The 16,817-nt window shown below is 50.3% G+C and overlaps 2 protein-coding genes across 2 annotated transcripts in view; one reads left to right on the forward strand and one right to left on the reverse strand.

Moving 5' to 3' along the window:
- Positions 1–5,469, forward strand: part of ENO4 (enolase 4) — a 36,731-nt gene extending 31,262 nt beyond the window's left edge. The window contains exons 12-14 of the mRNA XM_075534465.1: positions 1,208–1,275; positions 1,803–1,920; positions 4,144–5,469. Coding sequence (XP_075390580.1) covers positions 1,208–1,275; positions 1,803–1,920; positions 4,144–4,274 — 317 coding nt within the window. The 3' untranslated portion in view covers positions 4,275–5,469. The remainder of the gene's footprint in view (positions 1–1,207; positions 1,276–1,802; positions 1,921–4,143) is intronic.
- A 2,646-nt stretch (positions 5,470–8,115) lies between these two features.
- SHTN1 (shootin 1) overlaps positions 8,116–16,817 on the reverse strand; it is a 110,105-nt gene continuing 101,403 nt past the window's right edge. Inside the window, exon 17 of the mRNA XM_075533594.1 lies at positions 8,116–9,849. Within this exon, the coding sequence (XP_075389709.1) occupies positions 9,627–9,849 (223 nt within the window). The 3' untranslated portion in view covers positions 8,116–9,626. The remainder of the gene's footprint in view (positions 9,850–16,817) is intronic.

The following is a 16,817-nucleotide window of genomic DNA, read 5'->3' on the forward strand; positions in this document are numbered from 1 at the left end:
CCATCATTTCCATTTTACTGACAAGGGAAGCTGTCTTGGAGAGGTAGGGCAAAGTCCCCCAGGACCTCACAGTGACCCCACCTGCCCACACTGGCCCTTTTGAAATTCTTCAAAATCTTCAAATTCTTTACAACCTCCAGGGCATTGAGCCTAGTGTTCTGTCAGCCTAGAGTGCTTCCTCCTGTACTCCCCATAGCCCATAGCCTGTCTCTCTCTCTCTCTCTCTCTCTCTCTCTCACACACACACACACACACACACACACACGTACGTATGGAATGTCTTCTCTGTTCCGCCCCAAACACGTTCTGGGCTGAGTCCTACCAGTAGAGTCCCCTGTACTTTCACAGTGGCACACCCCACATCCCTTGTCCAGGGGGTTAATGTGTGGTCTCCCCCACTGGACTGTAAACTCCCAGGAGTCCACAGCAGAAGGCTCACCTCAGGTGACTAGAGCCAGGCTGGCAGCAGGGGCCCAGGCTGGTGCCAGACGATGGGACCAAATGCCTAAGGGCAAGTGGTAAATAGGAGTGCCCAGCTCTGGGTTTGGCTCTTCTGCCCCCACCCCATCCTTCTGGTCCCATCCTGTCCTCCACCTGAGATTGCTGGGGCCCACCTGCCTCCAACCCACAGACACCCACCCTCATGAGACACTCTGGCAAATTTCAAGAGGTGGGGGTGGTGGCTGAGATTCTCAAGTGCTTGATTAGATATTATCAACACTGCTTATTAGCCCTAATAAGTATGCATTCAGAGGGGCAGATTCCTTTAAATAAACTGCATGGACACCACCAAGTGAGACAGCCACACCCGTACACACGCCCCCCCCACCCCAACCCCCTAAAGCCCTCGCCCGGACCATGCTTCCTCAACTTGAAGGAGACGATTTTCACCGGTGAAATTGAATCCCTTATCATAACTGGTTTTCACCAGCATGTCCATCTAATCTGAACACCTCCCCAAGCCCTTGCACCTTGATGGGGCCCTACATTTGAAGAAGCATGGTGTTTGCCTGCTTAGCACACAGACAACGATACGATACGCAGAAAACCAGGGCAATGGGATTGCAAAGGGCTTGGGCGAGAATTCTCAGTTGACCGTGAAGGGCAACGTGAAAAGCCCGGGCAGGTCTCCCACGCTGACCCCCAGCGGCTCCGAGGTAGGCCGTCTCCACCCAGGCGGAGACTGAGCGCCGTTCCTTGCTGACAGGTCGCAGGCAATTTGCCGTCTTTGGAAGCACGGAAGGCGAGTCGTCTGATGACAGCCTTGTCGATTTGGTAAGTGCTGAGAGCTGGTCGGTGGCAGAATTGCCAAAACACTGCTTTTATCCCCCAATTGGCATTTCCGGGAAAGAGGCAGCCTTTGGTAGAGCAAATTGTGTACCGTTTTATGAAATGGACGAGCTGCCTCCCAGACAGCTACCTCAGGCAAAGGGCCAAACTCTGAACCTTTAAAAAGAAGGAAGATTGAAGTCCAGGAACAATGATGAACCCATTTAAAGGGCTGGGGTGGGCACCTCCAATCTCACCTCAGGAAGCAAGGGTAAAGGCCAGCCCATTAGCCCAAAGGAAAGCCGTGTTCACCGTGCAGTTCCAGCCACCTCGGTACCTGCTGACACCCAGCTTCGAGGCCAGCACACTGCACTTAGGTAAAGATTAAAACAAAAAACCAAAGTTGTATTAAAAAAAAAAAATTCACCAAGCCAGTTACTCTTCTCAGTAAGGAACTGTATGTCATTTGGCCAAAAACTCAACTTGTGCATTGACAGTGTCCCCCCCTCTTCCCTCCCCCACCCTGCCCCTAGGCTGTTGGGCTAGGTGTCCGGTTCATCCAGCTGGGAGGTCTTTGTCGCGGCGAGCGGGTCACCAAATACAACCGCCTGTTTTCCATAGAGGAAGAGCTTGTCCAGAGTGGAAGCCAGGGTACGTGCGGCTCCCCGCTTTGTTTCTTTCCACTGGGCCAGGAGAGAGAGAACAAAGATTGGGAGAGGGAGGGAGCAAAGGTCCCCCCACGCCCCTGTGGGAGGGCAGGGGAACCCAAAGACGACAGGTAAGTGCTGACAAAACTCGGATGGCATTTGCCAGTGTCTGTTGTTGTCTTAATGGATTATCTATTTACCTGCATGTTTTAAACCGCCTAGCCCTTCTTCCTGCTGAATAGTCTTCATGATGCTTTTCAATGGAATTGATTGATTGGAATCTCCAAGTCTACCTGTGTCAGGGTCCAAATTACACTCTGGGGTTCTCTCCCCCGGACCTTGGAAGGTAAAGGCAGGTGTTTTCCCGATGCCTCTTGGAAAACAAGTCATTTGACTTAAAAAGGCATAGGCAACATGCTCATTTTCACAGTGGGCCTCGGGCAGGCAGAGCGCCAGGGAAAGCAGCTGAACCTGCACAGGAAAAGCACGCTGGGGACCGGTTGGCTGGAGAGAAACCCCTCACCCCCAAGACAACCTGGCGTTTTTATTTCTGGTATCACTAAGGGGCCCAGAAGGAAGCCCTTAGCCTCGAGATACTGGAGAGGGAAAGGGAAATTGGGATTACACTTTACCACGTGTAACTGTCCCGACTCACAGTAGCCCTTTAGGACAGGGTAAAACTGCCCCGTTGGGTTTCTGAGGCTACAAATCTTTGCCAGAACGGATGGATGACAGCCTCATCTTTCTCCCAAGGAGCGGCTGGTGGGTTTCAACTGCTGACCTTGTGTTTAGCAACCGGTGTGTAATCTACTCAGCCACCGGGGCTCCTTTAATATTAACAGTGAGTTTGATACATAGAAAACCAAAATTGGGAGACTTTCACTGGTCTACATAAGTCAGAAGTTCGTCTTGCATTTAATTCAAGGACTCCCCTACTCCTCCCGGCCCCCACGGCCCCCTAGTGTGATGACAAAAATGTCCCACTTTTCACCTTGGCCATGTTGTCGTCCTGACATGTGGGGCCCTCAGGTCTCTTAGCAGCCCTGTCACGTGTCCAGCCCGACTTCACCATAAGGGAAACAGCTGTTTCAGAGCCTCAGAAAGACCACGGGCCCAGTCTCCTCCCTGGTGACATTCTGGAATGGACGTATGGAAAAACTAACCTTCCTGGCATTGGCAGTGGTCCATAAATGTAAATGGGGCACCCCATTCCTGTCACGGAAAGATAGCTACTTCCAGATGTGCATAGGAAATGTTGGCCAAGGTTCGGCCATAATACCCCTCAGGACAGGATCTGGACCTTGACAGTCGGCAGCCGGGCCTATGCCAGGGAGCAGTTACCTGACAATGGCTTGTACTTAAGCCTAACGCTGGCCTCGCCTCTAGACCAGCAGTCGGCAAGCTGTCACTCAAGAGCCCCATGTGGCCCTTCTGGTACAGACATAGGGCTTTAAAGTAAAACTGAAGTTTTAGAGCAGAGGTTCTCAACCTGTGGGTTGTGACCCCTTTTGGGGGTTGAACGACCCTTTCACAGGGGGTCCCCAGTTCATAACAGGAGCAAAGTGACAGTGAAGAAGTGCAATCAAAATCATTTTCCGGTTGGGGTCACACGAGGAGCTGTATGAGGGGTCACGGTATTGGGGAAGTTGAGAACCAGTCTTAGAGGATATTACTCAGGTAACAGTGATTTGTTTGTAAAACTGTTTTTGACTCTCGAATAATTTTTAAATGGTTGTGAGGGGCAGGATCGGCTCTTGTGTCTGAGAATTTTGCCGACCCCTGCCCTGGACTATAGGTACCCCAAATTATTTGGCCTACCCACCGCTGTACAGAAGTAAAATCCACACCACCCCTCAGCAGTGACACTCCTTTGTGCTGCGCCCTGAAGTTCAGGACAAAGCCTTAGGCATCTGCTTTTGCAGCACCCTCCCCCCAGGGGGTGGCATACCCCACTTGGGTGAACACTGGGCTGCATCATCTCTTTCCTCTGGCCCTTCAGTAAGTCTGCCCCATGATCCTCTCCACACCAGTGTCGGCAGGACTGGGGCATACTGTAAACCGGAGAGCAGTTTCCTTGCCCAGTGGATGTAGAAGCAAAGGCAGGCTGACCTGGGCACTGCTGAACGTGGGTGTCATTGCTGAGTGACCTCCTTAAAATCACCGCAGGAGCATCACCGTAAAACGAACACCGCTGGGGCAGGCAGCAAACTTGTTTTGTTTTCAATAGAGTTCAATGAAGAACACACGTTTTTCTACTTTAATGAAGAAGCTGAAAAGGCTGTGGAGGCTGAGGAGCTTCCGGAGCCCCCTGAGCCTATCTTCCCCACGGAGGTGGTAGAGGAATCCGGCGACACGTGACCGACCCCAGCCCAGCTCTTCACCAGTGTCTGGCTGCTGCCCTCATCATCATCGTCATGGTGAGACTGGTGGTATGAAGCACAACTCCCCATTGACTTTTTTACCCTAAAACGTCAAACCTGATTCTTTTCATTGCACTCCAGGAAAATACGGATGCGGTGTATTTGTCTGAAACTGTGTCCGTGAAGTTTGTTCCCCAGCAGTCACATTTCCCAGGGCTGCCCCGCCAGTGGGTAGCCCCACTCTCCACTTCAGAGGGTCCCGAGTCAAACGCCGCCATTCCCTGGGCAGCCAACTCCACATCAGCTCGAACACATCAAACTCTGCAACAAAGCCCAGTTGAAGAAGAAGGCGCTGTGTGCCCAGAGCTTCGCCGACCTCAGAAGTATGCCCACCTCACTGTGGGCCCTTCACAGCCTCCCACGCCCTCCTCTTCCTTCCCTTTGCCCATGCCCTCCTCTGGCCCAGGCTGGCTGCTCTTATGTGCTTCGTGGGTCTCTCTCCAGGTGTGAGGGACTACAAATGGATGCACACACACCTACCGATGGAGGAGTGAGCATTCCTAAAGTCCAGCTATTTACACGATGACACCAGACCTCAGTAGTAAATGGCAAGCAGTTTAAAAAGACAGGAAGTGTATGTGGAGAGAGCTTCTCCCCCTTTGTGAACTCGTGCTGAGATTACAACAGAGGCGTGGCCCAGACAAGCAGACTGAAATACAGACCCACAGGTCTAACTAACACCCAGCTGTTTGATACTTTCGGTTCCCGGCTAAGAGAGCTTCAATTTGCCTTTCCTCCAAATTACATGTACTGCTACAGACTGACCTTGTTGGAGAAGTCGCTGGGTTTAGATTCCTGGGATCTTCTAACACGGTTTTACTCAGCCCACCAAGGCCCCTCCTTTTGGAGAATGCTAAGTAATGTCCTGGAGAAGGGCCAGGGCCTTCCTCTTTGATGAGGACTTGAGACTCGCTCAGTGGCAGCCTCTCAGAGCACGGGGTAGGAGGACCGGCTGGTCTCCTCTGAGCTGGGCAAACCATGGTCGTCTGCGGCTGCCATTTCCCTTTCGTGATGCTTAGCAACAGACAATGGGGGATGAGAAACTGGGAAGGGAAAATGCATCTTAAAGGCAGGAGGAACCAGGGCAAAGCTTTCACACATGCCTTGGAAACCACCTCCCACACTCTGCAAGAACTGGATACAAATTATAATTGCATGAGCAAAAATGTACAACCGAGTTAACTACCAAATACAGGCATGCCTCATTTTTTCACATCCAGTATACTGTGGGCTTTTTTGTTGGTGGTGGGTGGTTGGTTTTTTTTTTTTAAACAGAAGGTTCTGGCAACCCAGTGTTGAGCAAGAGTGATTTTTCTAGCAGCTTGTGCTCTTTGTGCCTTTGTGTCACATTTTGGTCACGCTTACACGGTTTCAAACGCCTTCACAGGAGCCCTGATGGCAGGGTTATGAGTTGGGCTGCTAACTCCAAGTTCAGTGGTTCAAAACCACCTAGCCACTCCACAGAAGACGCGGCTTTCTGGCACCTGTAAAGACTTACAATCTTGAAAACCCAAAGGGGCATTTCTACTCTGTCCTGGAAGGTCGCTGTGAGTCAGAATGGCCTTGGTGAGCATTTTTCATTTTAGTTTGTGGTACACCTAGCTAGCATAACTTTCACATGCACTGGGACCAAAGGATCCACGTGACTCGCCATAGTATTTGCTCTTTTGTGGTCTGCCTGTAACTCCACTAAACGAAGCAAAGCCAGGTCTGCACCCTGGATCTCAGCAGGGACACAGCCTATACGCCTTATCCTCACTGGAGGCTGGGGTGGTTCAAGGGATAGGTAGCATTTTGTTTTGAATTCCTGAAAGCGCTACTTAAGATCTATAGAGAGGTTTTTACCTGTAATAAAATGAAAGAAACTAGCTGTGCCTGATTTTCCAAAAAGGCAGAGGGATGTACCCGCCTAGCTGTCCCACCGACAGCATCCCAGTAGGGCCTGCCTGGCGATCCTGTGAACGTTGGTGGGGCTGATGTCACTCACTGGCCACCACTCATAGGCATGTAAGGGAAAAGGCACTCCCCGATGACGACTACATGCAGTGCACCTTCCCCAAAGACACCCAGATGTAGTTTGATGCTTCACGATACATTGTTTGTCCAGACATACAGCCTACCAGTAGTCCCAGCAATGCCACGTGGTTCTGCTGTAAGTTGAATCCCTCTCCCTACACCCTCTGAACTCAGCGGGATCTGTAGAAAGCTGATCTTTGAACATCTGCCAGGAACACCTGAGAATGCCATCAGCAAATTACACACAGTGGCAAGGTGGTGGTGGAGGTGGAGGTGGTGGTAGAGGTGGTGGTGGAGGTGGTGGTGGAGGTGGTGGTGGTGGTGGTGGTGGTGGAGGTGGTGGTGGTGGTGGTGGTGGTGGTGGAGGTGGTGGTAGAGGTGGTGGTGGAGGTGGTGGTAGAGGTGGTGGTGGAGGTGGTGGTGGTGGTGGTGGTGATGGTGGTAGGTGCACTGCACTGGCACATGATAACAGGTACAGAAACAACCCGTCAGTTGTAGGTGCTGTAACTCATACATCATATACTGAGCACAATCTATACTGTAAGAAAAAAGGAAGGAATGTTCAAAAGAACCTGTGAGTTCACTGTCAACTCATTGCCAGTGGTCCATCTCAGACCAAACGAGAGTGGATGGTTTCAGCCTTGCTGAGCCAGCCCCTCGGAACTGCTGCACAGGGCTGGTGAACTGCTGACCTGCTGTGCGGGGGGAGCTCCCGTGAAGTTTCCATTCTCTCAGACGAGTCCGGGTACAAAACAGTGCTGAAGTCCCAGGTACATTCTTACCTGTCACAAAAGGAGGCCGGTGATTCGTCTTGGGCAGCAGCACAAAGTGCCCCTGTCCTTTAGCCTCACCCCGGCCATGAGAGCATGTCCACCTGCGTTAGAGTGAGTCTCCGTGGAGCACGAGCACAAGACTTCAAAAACCAAGAATAAACTTCATCTTTTAAAGAAGAAAAAAATTACAAATGAACATAATGCTAGTAGGCCTATTCAACTTTCAGATGGCCCAACTAGGAGATGTGCAATTTTCTGTGCCAGTAGATTGAGGACATAAACACTCGGCCCGTTTGGGGGTCTTTGGTTACCCTCGCTCCCCCCAACCAGGGGCAAAGATCACCTTAGAAGTGAGGTGAAAGGGAAACAAAACCAGAGAGAAAAGGACGAGGAAATAGCCTACATCAAACACCTTTATGTCAGATGAAAAGGTCTTGTGACCATGGTGAAGGAACGTAAGCCCACATTCTTGTTGCCATTTCTGGGCCCAGCTCACACACCTCACTAAACATTGGTGAACTTCTTATCCTAGAAGAATGGTTCTCAACCTGTGGGTCAAGACCCCTCTGGAGGTCAAACGACCCTTTCACAGGGGTCGCCTGATTATTAACAGTAGCAAAATGACAGTGATGAAGTAGCAACAAAAATCATGTTATGGTTTGGGGGTCACCACCACCCGAGGAACTTTATTCAAGGGTCGCAGCATGAGGAAGGTTGAGAACCGCTGCCCTAAAAACAATGGCTAACCCTCTTGGGATGGATGTTATGTGAGGAAATAGGGGATGAATATAGGTACCTCAAAGTCCCCAAATATCTGCAGTGTGGGCCAGGAAACTGATGCCAGACACATGGAGAAAGCCACGTAGACAGAAACATGGAATACAACAAATGATGTAAGCAATCAGCTCTCACAGTTACCCCGCTAAGAACACCAAGCGGGAGGAAATGCACGCCAAAGGTCAATAACCACAACCAGCCCTTGATGGGAAACGTTTGGTGCTTTTTAATATGTTTGGGGGAGGACGGGGCGGGTAGAGTTCAAACCACAGCAAAAGAGGCGTCGCTGGAAATGAATGAAGTTTGTAATCAGGGGGGGTCACATAAGCAGTATTATTCAGTTAAGGAACATGACAGCTGAAAACACATCTGAATTCCCCGGGAGCTAAAGGACTGAGTGACTGAAAGTCAAGCAGGAGGAATGAGGGAAGAGTGGAGCATCAGGAGCCTACAGATGGAGCACTGTCTCCAAGTTTAGGAAGTGCACTCACCTGCCTAGCCGGCTCTTTACACCTGTGCTTAGCGAACGTGCAAACAGGAACCACCCCGCCCGGACTGAAATTGTGACTATCCTTTCCTTGCGCCCGTGGGTGAAGAGCACCTGCCAGCTACATGCTGAGCCATGCTAACAGAAGGGAACCTTTCACCTCCCTGGACAGCAAAATTACCGTTACTGAACCATTGTCATAAAAAAGGCATTCCAGTACAGTACTACGCATGTTAAATAAACACCAATTTTGAAACAATCCACTTTGAAAAGCTGCGTAAGTGAAGGGGGGGGACTCCCTGATTGCCTACGACTTAATTTATTTGGGGGAAACACACCACACACACACACACACACACACACACACACCACCACACACGCCCCCCAAAAGAAAAAACCCTGCGTAACATAAGAACAGCAGTGAAGCAAGGAAACGGTGTGCTTGTCGATTGTCTTCACTGTCTTTGAGAACCGTGGTAAAATACAGCCGGCATGCGTGCCCCATTTGGAGGAGAAAACATGGTGAACTCACCAGCACGGAGCTTAACGAGTTAATACTGCACTGAACCCAATGGCTGGACGTCGGCATTCTCTGTGTTCTGCTTCAGGCCACCAAAGTGCCCGGGAAGCTTTGCCCAGGACCAGTGACGTGCATGTGTGATCCCACAGTTAACTGACAGCTGACTAGGGGACCTTGATTTGACGTCAGCTCTTGTGTTTTAAACTCCTGAGACAGCAACTCAAAGTGCCACAATGCTCCCGCGAAACTTCTCCACAGCAAGAGGGTCAGGATCAGACCCCCAGGAGAAGCTTCTCTGGGGGGCTTTCAAATTACACTTAGGAAGTTCTGTCTGGCCCATCATCCACAAGTGCCCAAGATGGCCAGCCTGACATATGGTGAGTGGTATGCACATTACCGAAAAGATGCCAAGGTTCAGATTTGGGGGGCAGGGGTGGGTTAACCCCTTTTAAAAGTAGCCACACTTAAATACAGTAACTAGGAGGGAAAAACAAAATCTTATCCCTTATAAAGATTTATAAAGATCAAAAACCAAAACTACTTAACAATGAACCTTTCTATATCGCTTAAGTTTATCGCTAACTCCTTACAAAGTAACATTTGAAAAGAACCTGCGTTCTGAATATTGACATGGACAGAATGTCTATGGCCCTGGCCAAGACGCCCAGAAGGAATCGTGTGATTGTTGCCAAGGGCGCCCGAAGATGCCCAGGGGAATCAGCAGTGGGAGCTGTCGGCCTCTTGGGTCGGTTCACTGCCCTCCTCTTGGCATTCTGGTTTCCCGCTGCCCTCTTCCTTCGGGGGTTGAGTTGACTCTTTTTCAGCCACCTGATCTTTGGTTTGGGGTCCATGTGTGGAAAGACGATCTAAAACGACAACTGGTCCAGCTGCTTCGGCACTGCCCATGTCTGAGGTCTTGCAGCCAGAGCTACTGGGAGGCCTGCGGAATGGGCAGTTACACAAATGAGAGAGAGAGATTTGTTTTTAATCTTCCTGGATTCAGGCAAATGTAAAAAATCACCATGTTTTCAGTCTAATCCACATGCACAAAATTATCTCTGAGATTATCCAGCCATTAAACAAAGAAATACTGGGATCGGATGGCATATTAGGAGCCACACAGACAGAGAGGAGGAGGCGGGGGCAGTCCTGTCCGAACAATTACCTACGGAAGCACACCTACCTCTGTAATTACCTACTCCTCTCCGGAAGGGCAAAGCTTCTGGGGTGCAGGCCTGAATTCCTCTGCCAGCACCCAGGCTCCAGCCATGCCCTCTCAGCAGAGAGGAGCCATCACCCCCCTTCCCTGTGTGTGTCCTGGGCACATCAGCTGCAGATTAGATCTGCAGAGACTGGCTGGGTGAGGGAGGGACAGCTGGGTGGCGTGCCAGCTGCCGCCTTTCCTGGCTAGGAGGGAGCCAGGCAGGTGGGAGAGTACAGGGAAGAAGTTTTAAAAAGCCACGTGACCACACACTTTTTCTGCAAAGGAGAGCCAGAGTTTTGAGAGATCGGATGTTTAGATTCCTTGTCTTTCTCCTTTCTTCTCCATTGGTTCTCCAGGGGAGTGAGCAGTGGTTTTGAAGTGGAGACAGAGGTGGCCCTGAAAACCCTCTTGTCCCTCTAAGAAAGTCCTGATCTGGGGCCACCGGCTGAAGGGATGGCAATGCCCACCCAAGGCCGAGGCAGCTGGAGCGGGCAGGGCAATATCCCGTTAAGACTTGTCTTCTCGACCAGCACTTGGGTTTGGGCCCTTTGCTGGAGGGCACACCACCACTCCCTGCTCTGAGTACAGGGTGAGTCCTGGGTAACTGCTGGCCAGTGCCCAGCCCATCCACTGCTCTGCCAGCCCCTTACCAGGAGCTGATTACTATTCCTTGACCCCGGTTAAGACCCTCTCTAGCCACTGAAAACACTTCTCCCTTGCTGGACATACTACAGATAAAATTAAACGCACCTGCCATGAGTCCTTTCGGACCTGGGACTTTGAACAAGCAGTTTAGCCCTGAAAGCACTGGAACTGGCAGGTGCGCCTTGGAAGCAAGGGCTGTTTAGTTTGTCCGCAGCTAGATCCCCACCGCCCAGCTCAGATCCTGGTGTTTGTGAAGTGAATACTAACCGTCAATGACGCAGAACAATGTGGGGGTAGGAGTGGATGCTTTGGTGGGGACATGTCTGGGCTCGCTTCGATAATAAGAGCAACTATCGAGAGCAAGTGGACGGCACGACCAGCCTGGGTACACCGTCTCACACCACGGAGCCCATGGCTACCTTTCTGACCAGGACCACGAGATTTGTCCAAACGCTGGAAACCACTCCACCCGACTCCTGGGTTCCACAAACCCTCGTCATGAACACACAGCCCCGTCTCGGAGGTGGTGACAGTGAAGAGCTGCCCTACTTAGGGTCGTGGCAAAGAGGTTCACTTTGTTTTACCTGGAGTTGCTCTGTTCACTGGAACACTGCCCATTCACCCATCTCTTCTAGACCTCTGTGGCTATGTTTTGGGAATCTGCTTCCTTCAGTGTAGCACAACAGCCTCACCTGAAGTTGACATCATCCTTCCCCCCACTCCTCTTAGCCGGCCTTGCTCACGACCCGGCTGTCATTTCTCCATTGCTATCTGTTGTTTGATTTTCTCGTATCCAGGAGACACTGGGAACTGGTTACAGAAATTGAACACTGTAAGAGAATTACTACAGAAATGAGGCCTTAGGCAATGGAAGGAGCTAGTTAGGTCTAGGAAGCCTGCCCTTCTCGGTCTGAGACTGGACCCGAAGCCTGCAGTCCCAGGAGCTGGAAAGGAAAATGGACATTAGGTGGGAGAGGCCAAGGACGAACTAGAGCTGCTTCTGTCTCTCACCACTTCCAATCCTGACGGTGGTCTGCAGGGCAGGCTGGAGCCCTCCAGCAAGGAGCAGCGCATGTACCCATCCCGGGAGCTGACAGTGAAGGAGACCCAGGAGTTGAAGGATTGACCACATACCAACTCGTAGCTGTAGGTGACCAGCACAACGCGTGAGCTGTCATATGCCTGGCCTCCACTGAACATTCATTTAAAAAGTCACTTCTCATGAGGGAGGGGGGAAAAAGAGGACCTGATACAAAGGGCTTAAATGGAGAGCAAATGCTTTGAAAATGATGAGGGCAAAGAATGTACAGATGTGCTTTGCACAATTGATGTATGGATTGTGATAAGAGTTGTATGAGTCCCTAATAAAATGTTTTTTTTTTTAAAAGTCACTATTCCACGTTCACCTTTCAACTCCTATGCAAACTTCTCCTGGGGCTAATCCTACCCTGGAAGCGAATGGACAGAGGGAACCCGGGCCCTGAAGTGCCAGCCTGTTCATCGTTACCATCTTGGGTCTGAGCCAACGCACCTACATTGGGCAGAGGTCAAGTTTTGTAATCTCATTCTACAACGAACAACGTCCATCAACCCACACGGACCTTCATCTCTTCTGGAGAGCTACAGCAGATGTTTTCACGGCCAGGTGTACTTGCAGGTGAATGGAGTGGGGAACACGACCTAAGAAAATGCTTTCGTCTTCAGCAGGTGGCTGGAGACTTCAGACAGGGATGGCAGGGCTCCACAAGGGCTGCACTGGAAACCCCGATGACTGAACTGAGACGGTCTTGGAAGCGTCTTGGTGCAGAGACCCATTCTTTTGCCCCTGAAGTAAGTGTCTCAGCTGCAAATGAGCCTAAGTCGCCTGTAAACTACACCTGGAGAGTTTGTAGATTATCGTTGAAATTGATACAGTAGACACTGACTCTGAGTCTATCCATTGAGAGCCAGCAAACCTGGTTTCTTCAGGGTCATGACACTGACTAGGGACCCCAGTGGGTTAAGGTTGACAGAAACGATGACAATCATCTCGGTCTGCCTGTTCTCAAACAGAGGAGGGCAATGAGCTTTGGAAGGGGGAGAAATTGGCTTAAAACCTCCCAGAGCTCACCAGCAGCAGAGGTAGAAGATGGCTCAGGAACTCCTGGCTCCCCGTTCCTGCTCTATGCACAGCACTGGGCAGTTCATGGTGTGTGTGTGTGTGTGTGTGTGTGTGTGTGTGTGTGTGTGTGCGTGCGCGCGCGCCTTATCCAACAAGCAAGCGGGTGGTGCCACAGGCTAACTGGGACGTTACCGGGATTCTTTATAATCTCTGCTCTGAATCCATATTGATCTGCATCTTTGGGATCTGTAAATAAATAAATGCCTATCCCCTTCAACTATCCCTGGCTTTTTTATCCCCTCGGAGATGTGCACATTTCCCGGGTCACTGCTGGATCCATGGGGAGCTGTCCTAGAAGGGTCCTCCCTCCTAGTCTTCATTCAACTCCCAGCCAACACCCAAGAACAGCCCGAGGGCCCCGCGGTCTCTTATCCGGCAGCCGTGGTGACAGGGACTAGAGGATCAAATCCAATAGGAATCGCTTATTATTCCGTTACGTCTTTCTGCTTCGACATCGAAGCGCAATGATCACTAATAAGGAATTAAAGTTCAGCTTTCATCTAAAGCCACAGCCCTTCCGTTCCTCTATGCTATAAAATCTTCAGGTGAAAAGAAACCTTATGGGTGATACGAAGCAAGGAGAAACCCATGGGGTGCTCAGGTCCAACGGGACCAGAATTGTGAACCTGCCCAAGCCCCTCACCTGTGAAGGTCAACGAGAGCACACAATTAGTAGGAAATCCGGTGCTCAAACTGTGAGCTCTTGATTTCCTGCCCAATATTTTGATACTGCCTGGCTGTATGTGATACTGGTAGTCATTGATGGCCCAATGAAATGGATTGTGTTGTGGGCGAGTTTCAATTCTGCAAGCCAAGGTTACCTCAAGACATAACTGAAAGCCAGGAGACAGTCTTTCAAGCTATACCACTCTACCAAGACTGGTGCACACGCTCTGCCTGGGTTGTTAAGGCAGCCACTTCTCCCAGCAACAGCAGGGCCAGAATGTGGGGCTCGGGCAGGTGGGCCACTTGCCGGTCAAAGGCAAGGCCGATTCCAAGGCCGTCCTGAACCCAGAAGAATCAGAACAAATGCAAATGGTTATGCCTTTGCTGGACTCTCCAAAGGGACCTAGGATTTTCTCAGACTATGTGAAGAGAGATGAAAATCACAGCATTCTCATTTTTTAAAAAGGCACGTCATTGTTTGCATTCAATAAAATTCCTTTCAAAATCAACTTTCCATGTTCCAATTATAGTCAACAACATTCTAGCTAACATTTCGGGCTGCGATTCAAATTAACTAATGCCCCAAGAGCCCTAATAGCTGGGAGGTTCTGAGCTCAATTGAATACAATCAAAGCTCATGAAATGAAAGGGGGGGGGAGAGGAAGGAGAATGCTTATTTCATTTCATGCAAATTCTGCCTATCGCTCCAGCTTAATTTTACTGATAATATAAAGGTGGGGCATTTTGAACATTACAGTGAATGAAACTTTTAAGCGGCGAGAGTTATTTTATAAAATGCTACCTCTGAAAAGCTGATCACCAAACAGTCTAAAAACGGTTTGAGCCATAAATGCCAAGTTCATTTCTATTTCACTTCTGAGGTAACTATCTTTCAAATCGCAACAGCTGGACTATTTAACACAATCTGGTGAATCAAAGTATAGTTCTTCTCTGGTCTCCCAGTAGGACGTCTGCATTAGTCTGTGGCAGTCATCCAACACATGACGCACAGCAGACGGCTTGAACGCTGCCTCGCTCCCCACATAAATGCATTGTAAGCAGGCCGCCATCAGCGCCACTACCTTCAAGGGCAGAGATTTAAATGAGACTTTGTAAAGTTGTTTCCTGGGAAAACTCCAGAGAGGAAGTCCGTCTGTTTTAAGTGTTCATCAGTGTAACCATGAGGTCTGACTGCCTCTCCCCTACCGCTCCATCCCTCCCCAGACTTTTCAGTGTGCTGTGCAGCGTTTGACTATTTCTCTCAGAAAACCTCTCGTTCAGGAGCTTTCCACACGCTTGCCCTAAACTTCACCGGATTTAGTTTCGAACAGGAAGAAGGGAGAAGGCTGGCCAGAACCTACCGAATCGAATGCTTCTGAAGACAATGCAGGGAGAACAAAGTACCTTCCTGGTGGCTTCCCAGCCTTTCGGGAAGCTCCATTTGAGCTCAGCCAACGGGAAAAATTGGTTGGCCAATTTGGATTGGCTTCTGGGTGAGGGGGAGAGACAGGATTTTAAATTATGAAATGTTAAATTGTGAACCATATGGTTCAAATGGCAGAATGCCACCCAGGGCTGAAAAAATCTGATACCAGGCCCCAAAGACTGATGCCCAGGAGATTAACCAGAAGAATTCCTTCTGAACCTAAAGGAACAAGGGTTAGACAGGGCTCTGGGCATCACACTGGGCAATATTTTTCTTGAGGTGTGTGATGGTGGCGCGGGCATCCTAGGACCTGATTCCATCCCTGCCAACAGCAGAGGCGTGAAGCCTGCTGGGGCTCCTCCAGGCCCCTCGTGCACGCTGGCCTGCAGACATTTACACATCCCCAAATCTACTGGACCAGGGAGGCACAGGACCCTGGACCCTTCTCTCCAGCACCAGGAACACCGATGATGCACACACTGCAACTGACTTAAGTCCAGCCAAGAGCCCTGAAACGCGTGTTCCACCTTTCCCTGGGGCTCCGCCAATAGCCGTGTGCAATTCTGCTCAAGTTCAAGCCACGAGGAAAATCCATCCAGACCTCACCCAGTGGAAGCCCAGCATTCTCTAAAAAGTACGATGTGAAGAAGTAACACTGGCTTCCCCAAAGTAGCTGCTTGGGCTCAAAACCTGGGTTCACTCTAGGTTTTAGGAATGTGTGTGTACGCATGCACACAACTGCACACACTTATTTAAAGGTGTTTATGTTTTGTTTTGTTTTTGAATGACCATGGTAGAAGCTGTCTTTTCAGCTGGGAGGCCACCGAATTTGCTACTTCTTTACAGGGTCCAATGACAAAGCACAATTCAAATGTGTTCTCAGGTTTCAGAAGTCAGGCCGCTGTATCCTTTCAGATCAGAAGTGGGGTTCACATTTTATAGTTGGCCACTTCCAGCTGAGTAAGTCACCTCGCAGCCCTCCACACCCTGCTCGCACATAGCAGTGGGAAACAGCAGCACTGCACAGACTACCGAAAGACGGCTTAAGCCAAGCAAAAGATAAAAGCGGCAAAAGCCAGCCCCTTCTCTCTGCAGAAGGGGCTGGTTTCATGGCCGGTCTCACACACTCCTTGGGCCTTGCTGCTGGAAAGCAGTGTCTTAGAAGGCAGTTCATGCTTTGGAAGGGTCAGGAATTCCAGAGCATCATTGGGAGCCGTCGTTTTTACACTGGGTCTAATGCATCCTGCACCATCAACCGGGAGAAGTTGTTCTCGACACCACAATTCTGAACAGGTCGTTCAGAGCCCTGCCAGGGCCATCTTCTGGAGGGAGGGGATTGCAACTTCCAGAGCATCCAGTTGTCCTGCTAATTTTGTTGTTCAAGCTTAATTGTCCGTGTATCGGGGGTGCACACAGGGAACCTTGGTGGCGGCTCTGCCCAGGCAGAGCTGTCTCCTGTGGCTTCGGTGCACAATCCGCATTACTAAGATTACAAGGGAGCTTGGTAAATCCCTTAATTGTATAAGAGCATCAGATTAAGCAAAGCCTCCATTCTGCTAGCTAGTCGTCTCCTCTCAGAAACAAATGTTTACTAAGCATGGGGAGGTGCACCCTCACACACCACTGGGACACCCACAGAGGAAATAGAAAGATGAGAGAATGGTGACAGAGGGGGTAACAGGAAGGAACACCCCCCTTCCCACCATGGGGGGTGGGGCCTAAAGGACCTCCCGTGAGCCTCCAAAGGATGTCCACCCACACCTTTCTTAGGGACCGGGTGGTAGTAGCCTCCAGCTGAGATCAATG

This window comes from Tenrec ecaudatus, chromosome 16 (assembly GCF_050624435.1).
Source record: "Tenrec ecaudatus isolate mTenEca1 chromosome 16, mTenEca1.hap1, whole genome shotgun sequence".
Classification (NCBI taxonomy): domain Eukaryota; kingdom Metazoa; phylum Chordata; class Mammalia; order Afrosoricida; family Tenrecidae; genus Tenrec; species Tenrec ecaudatus.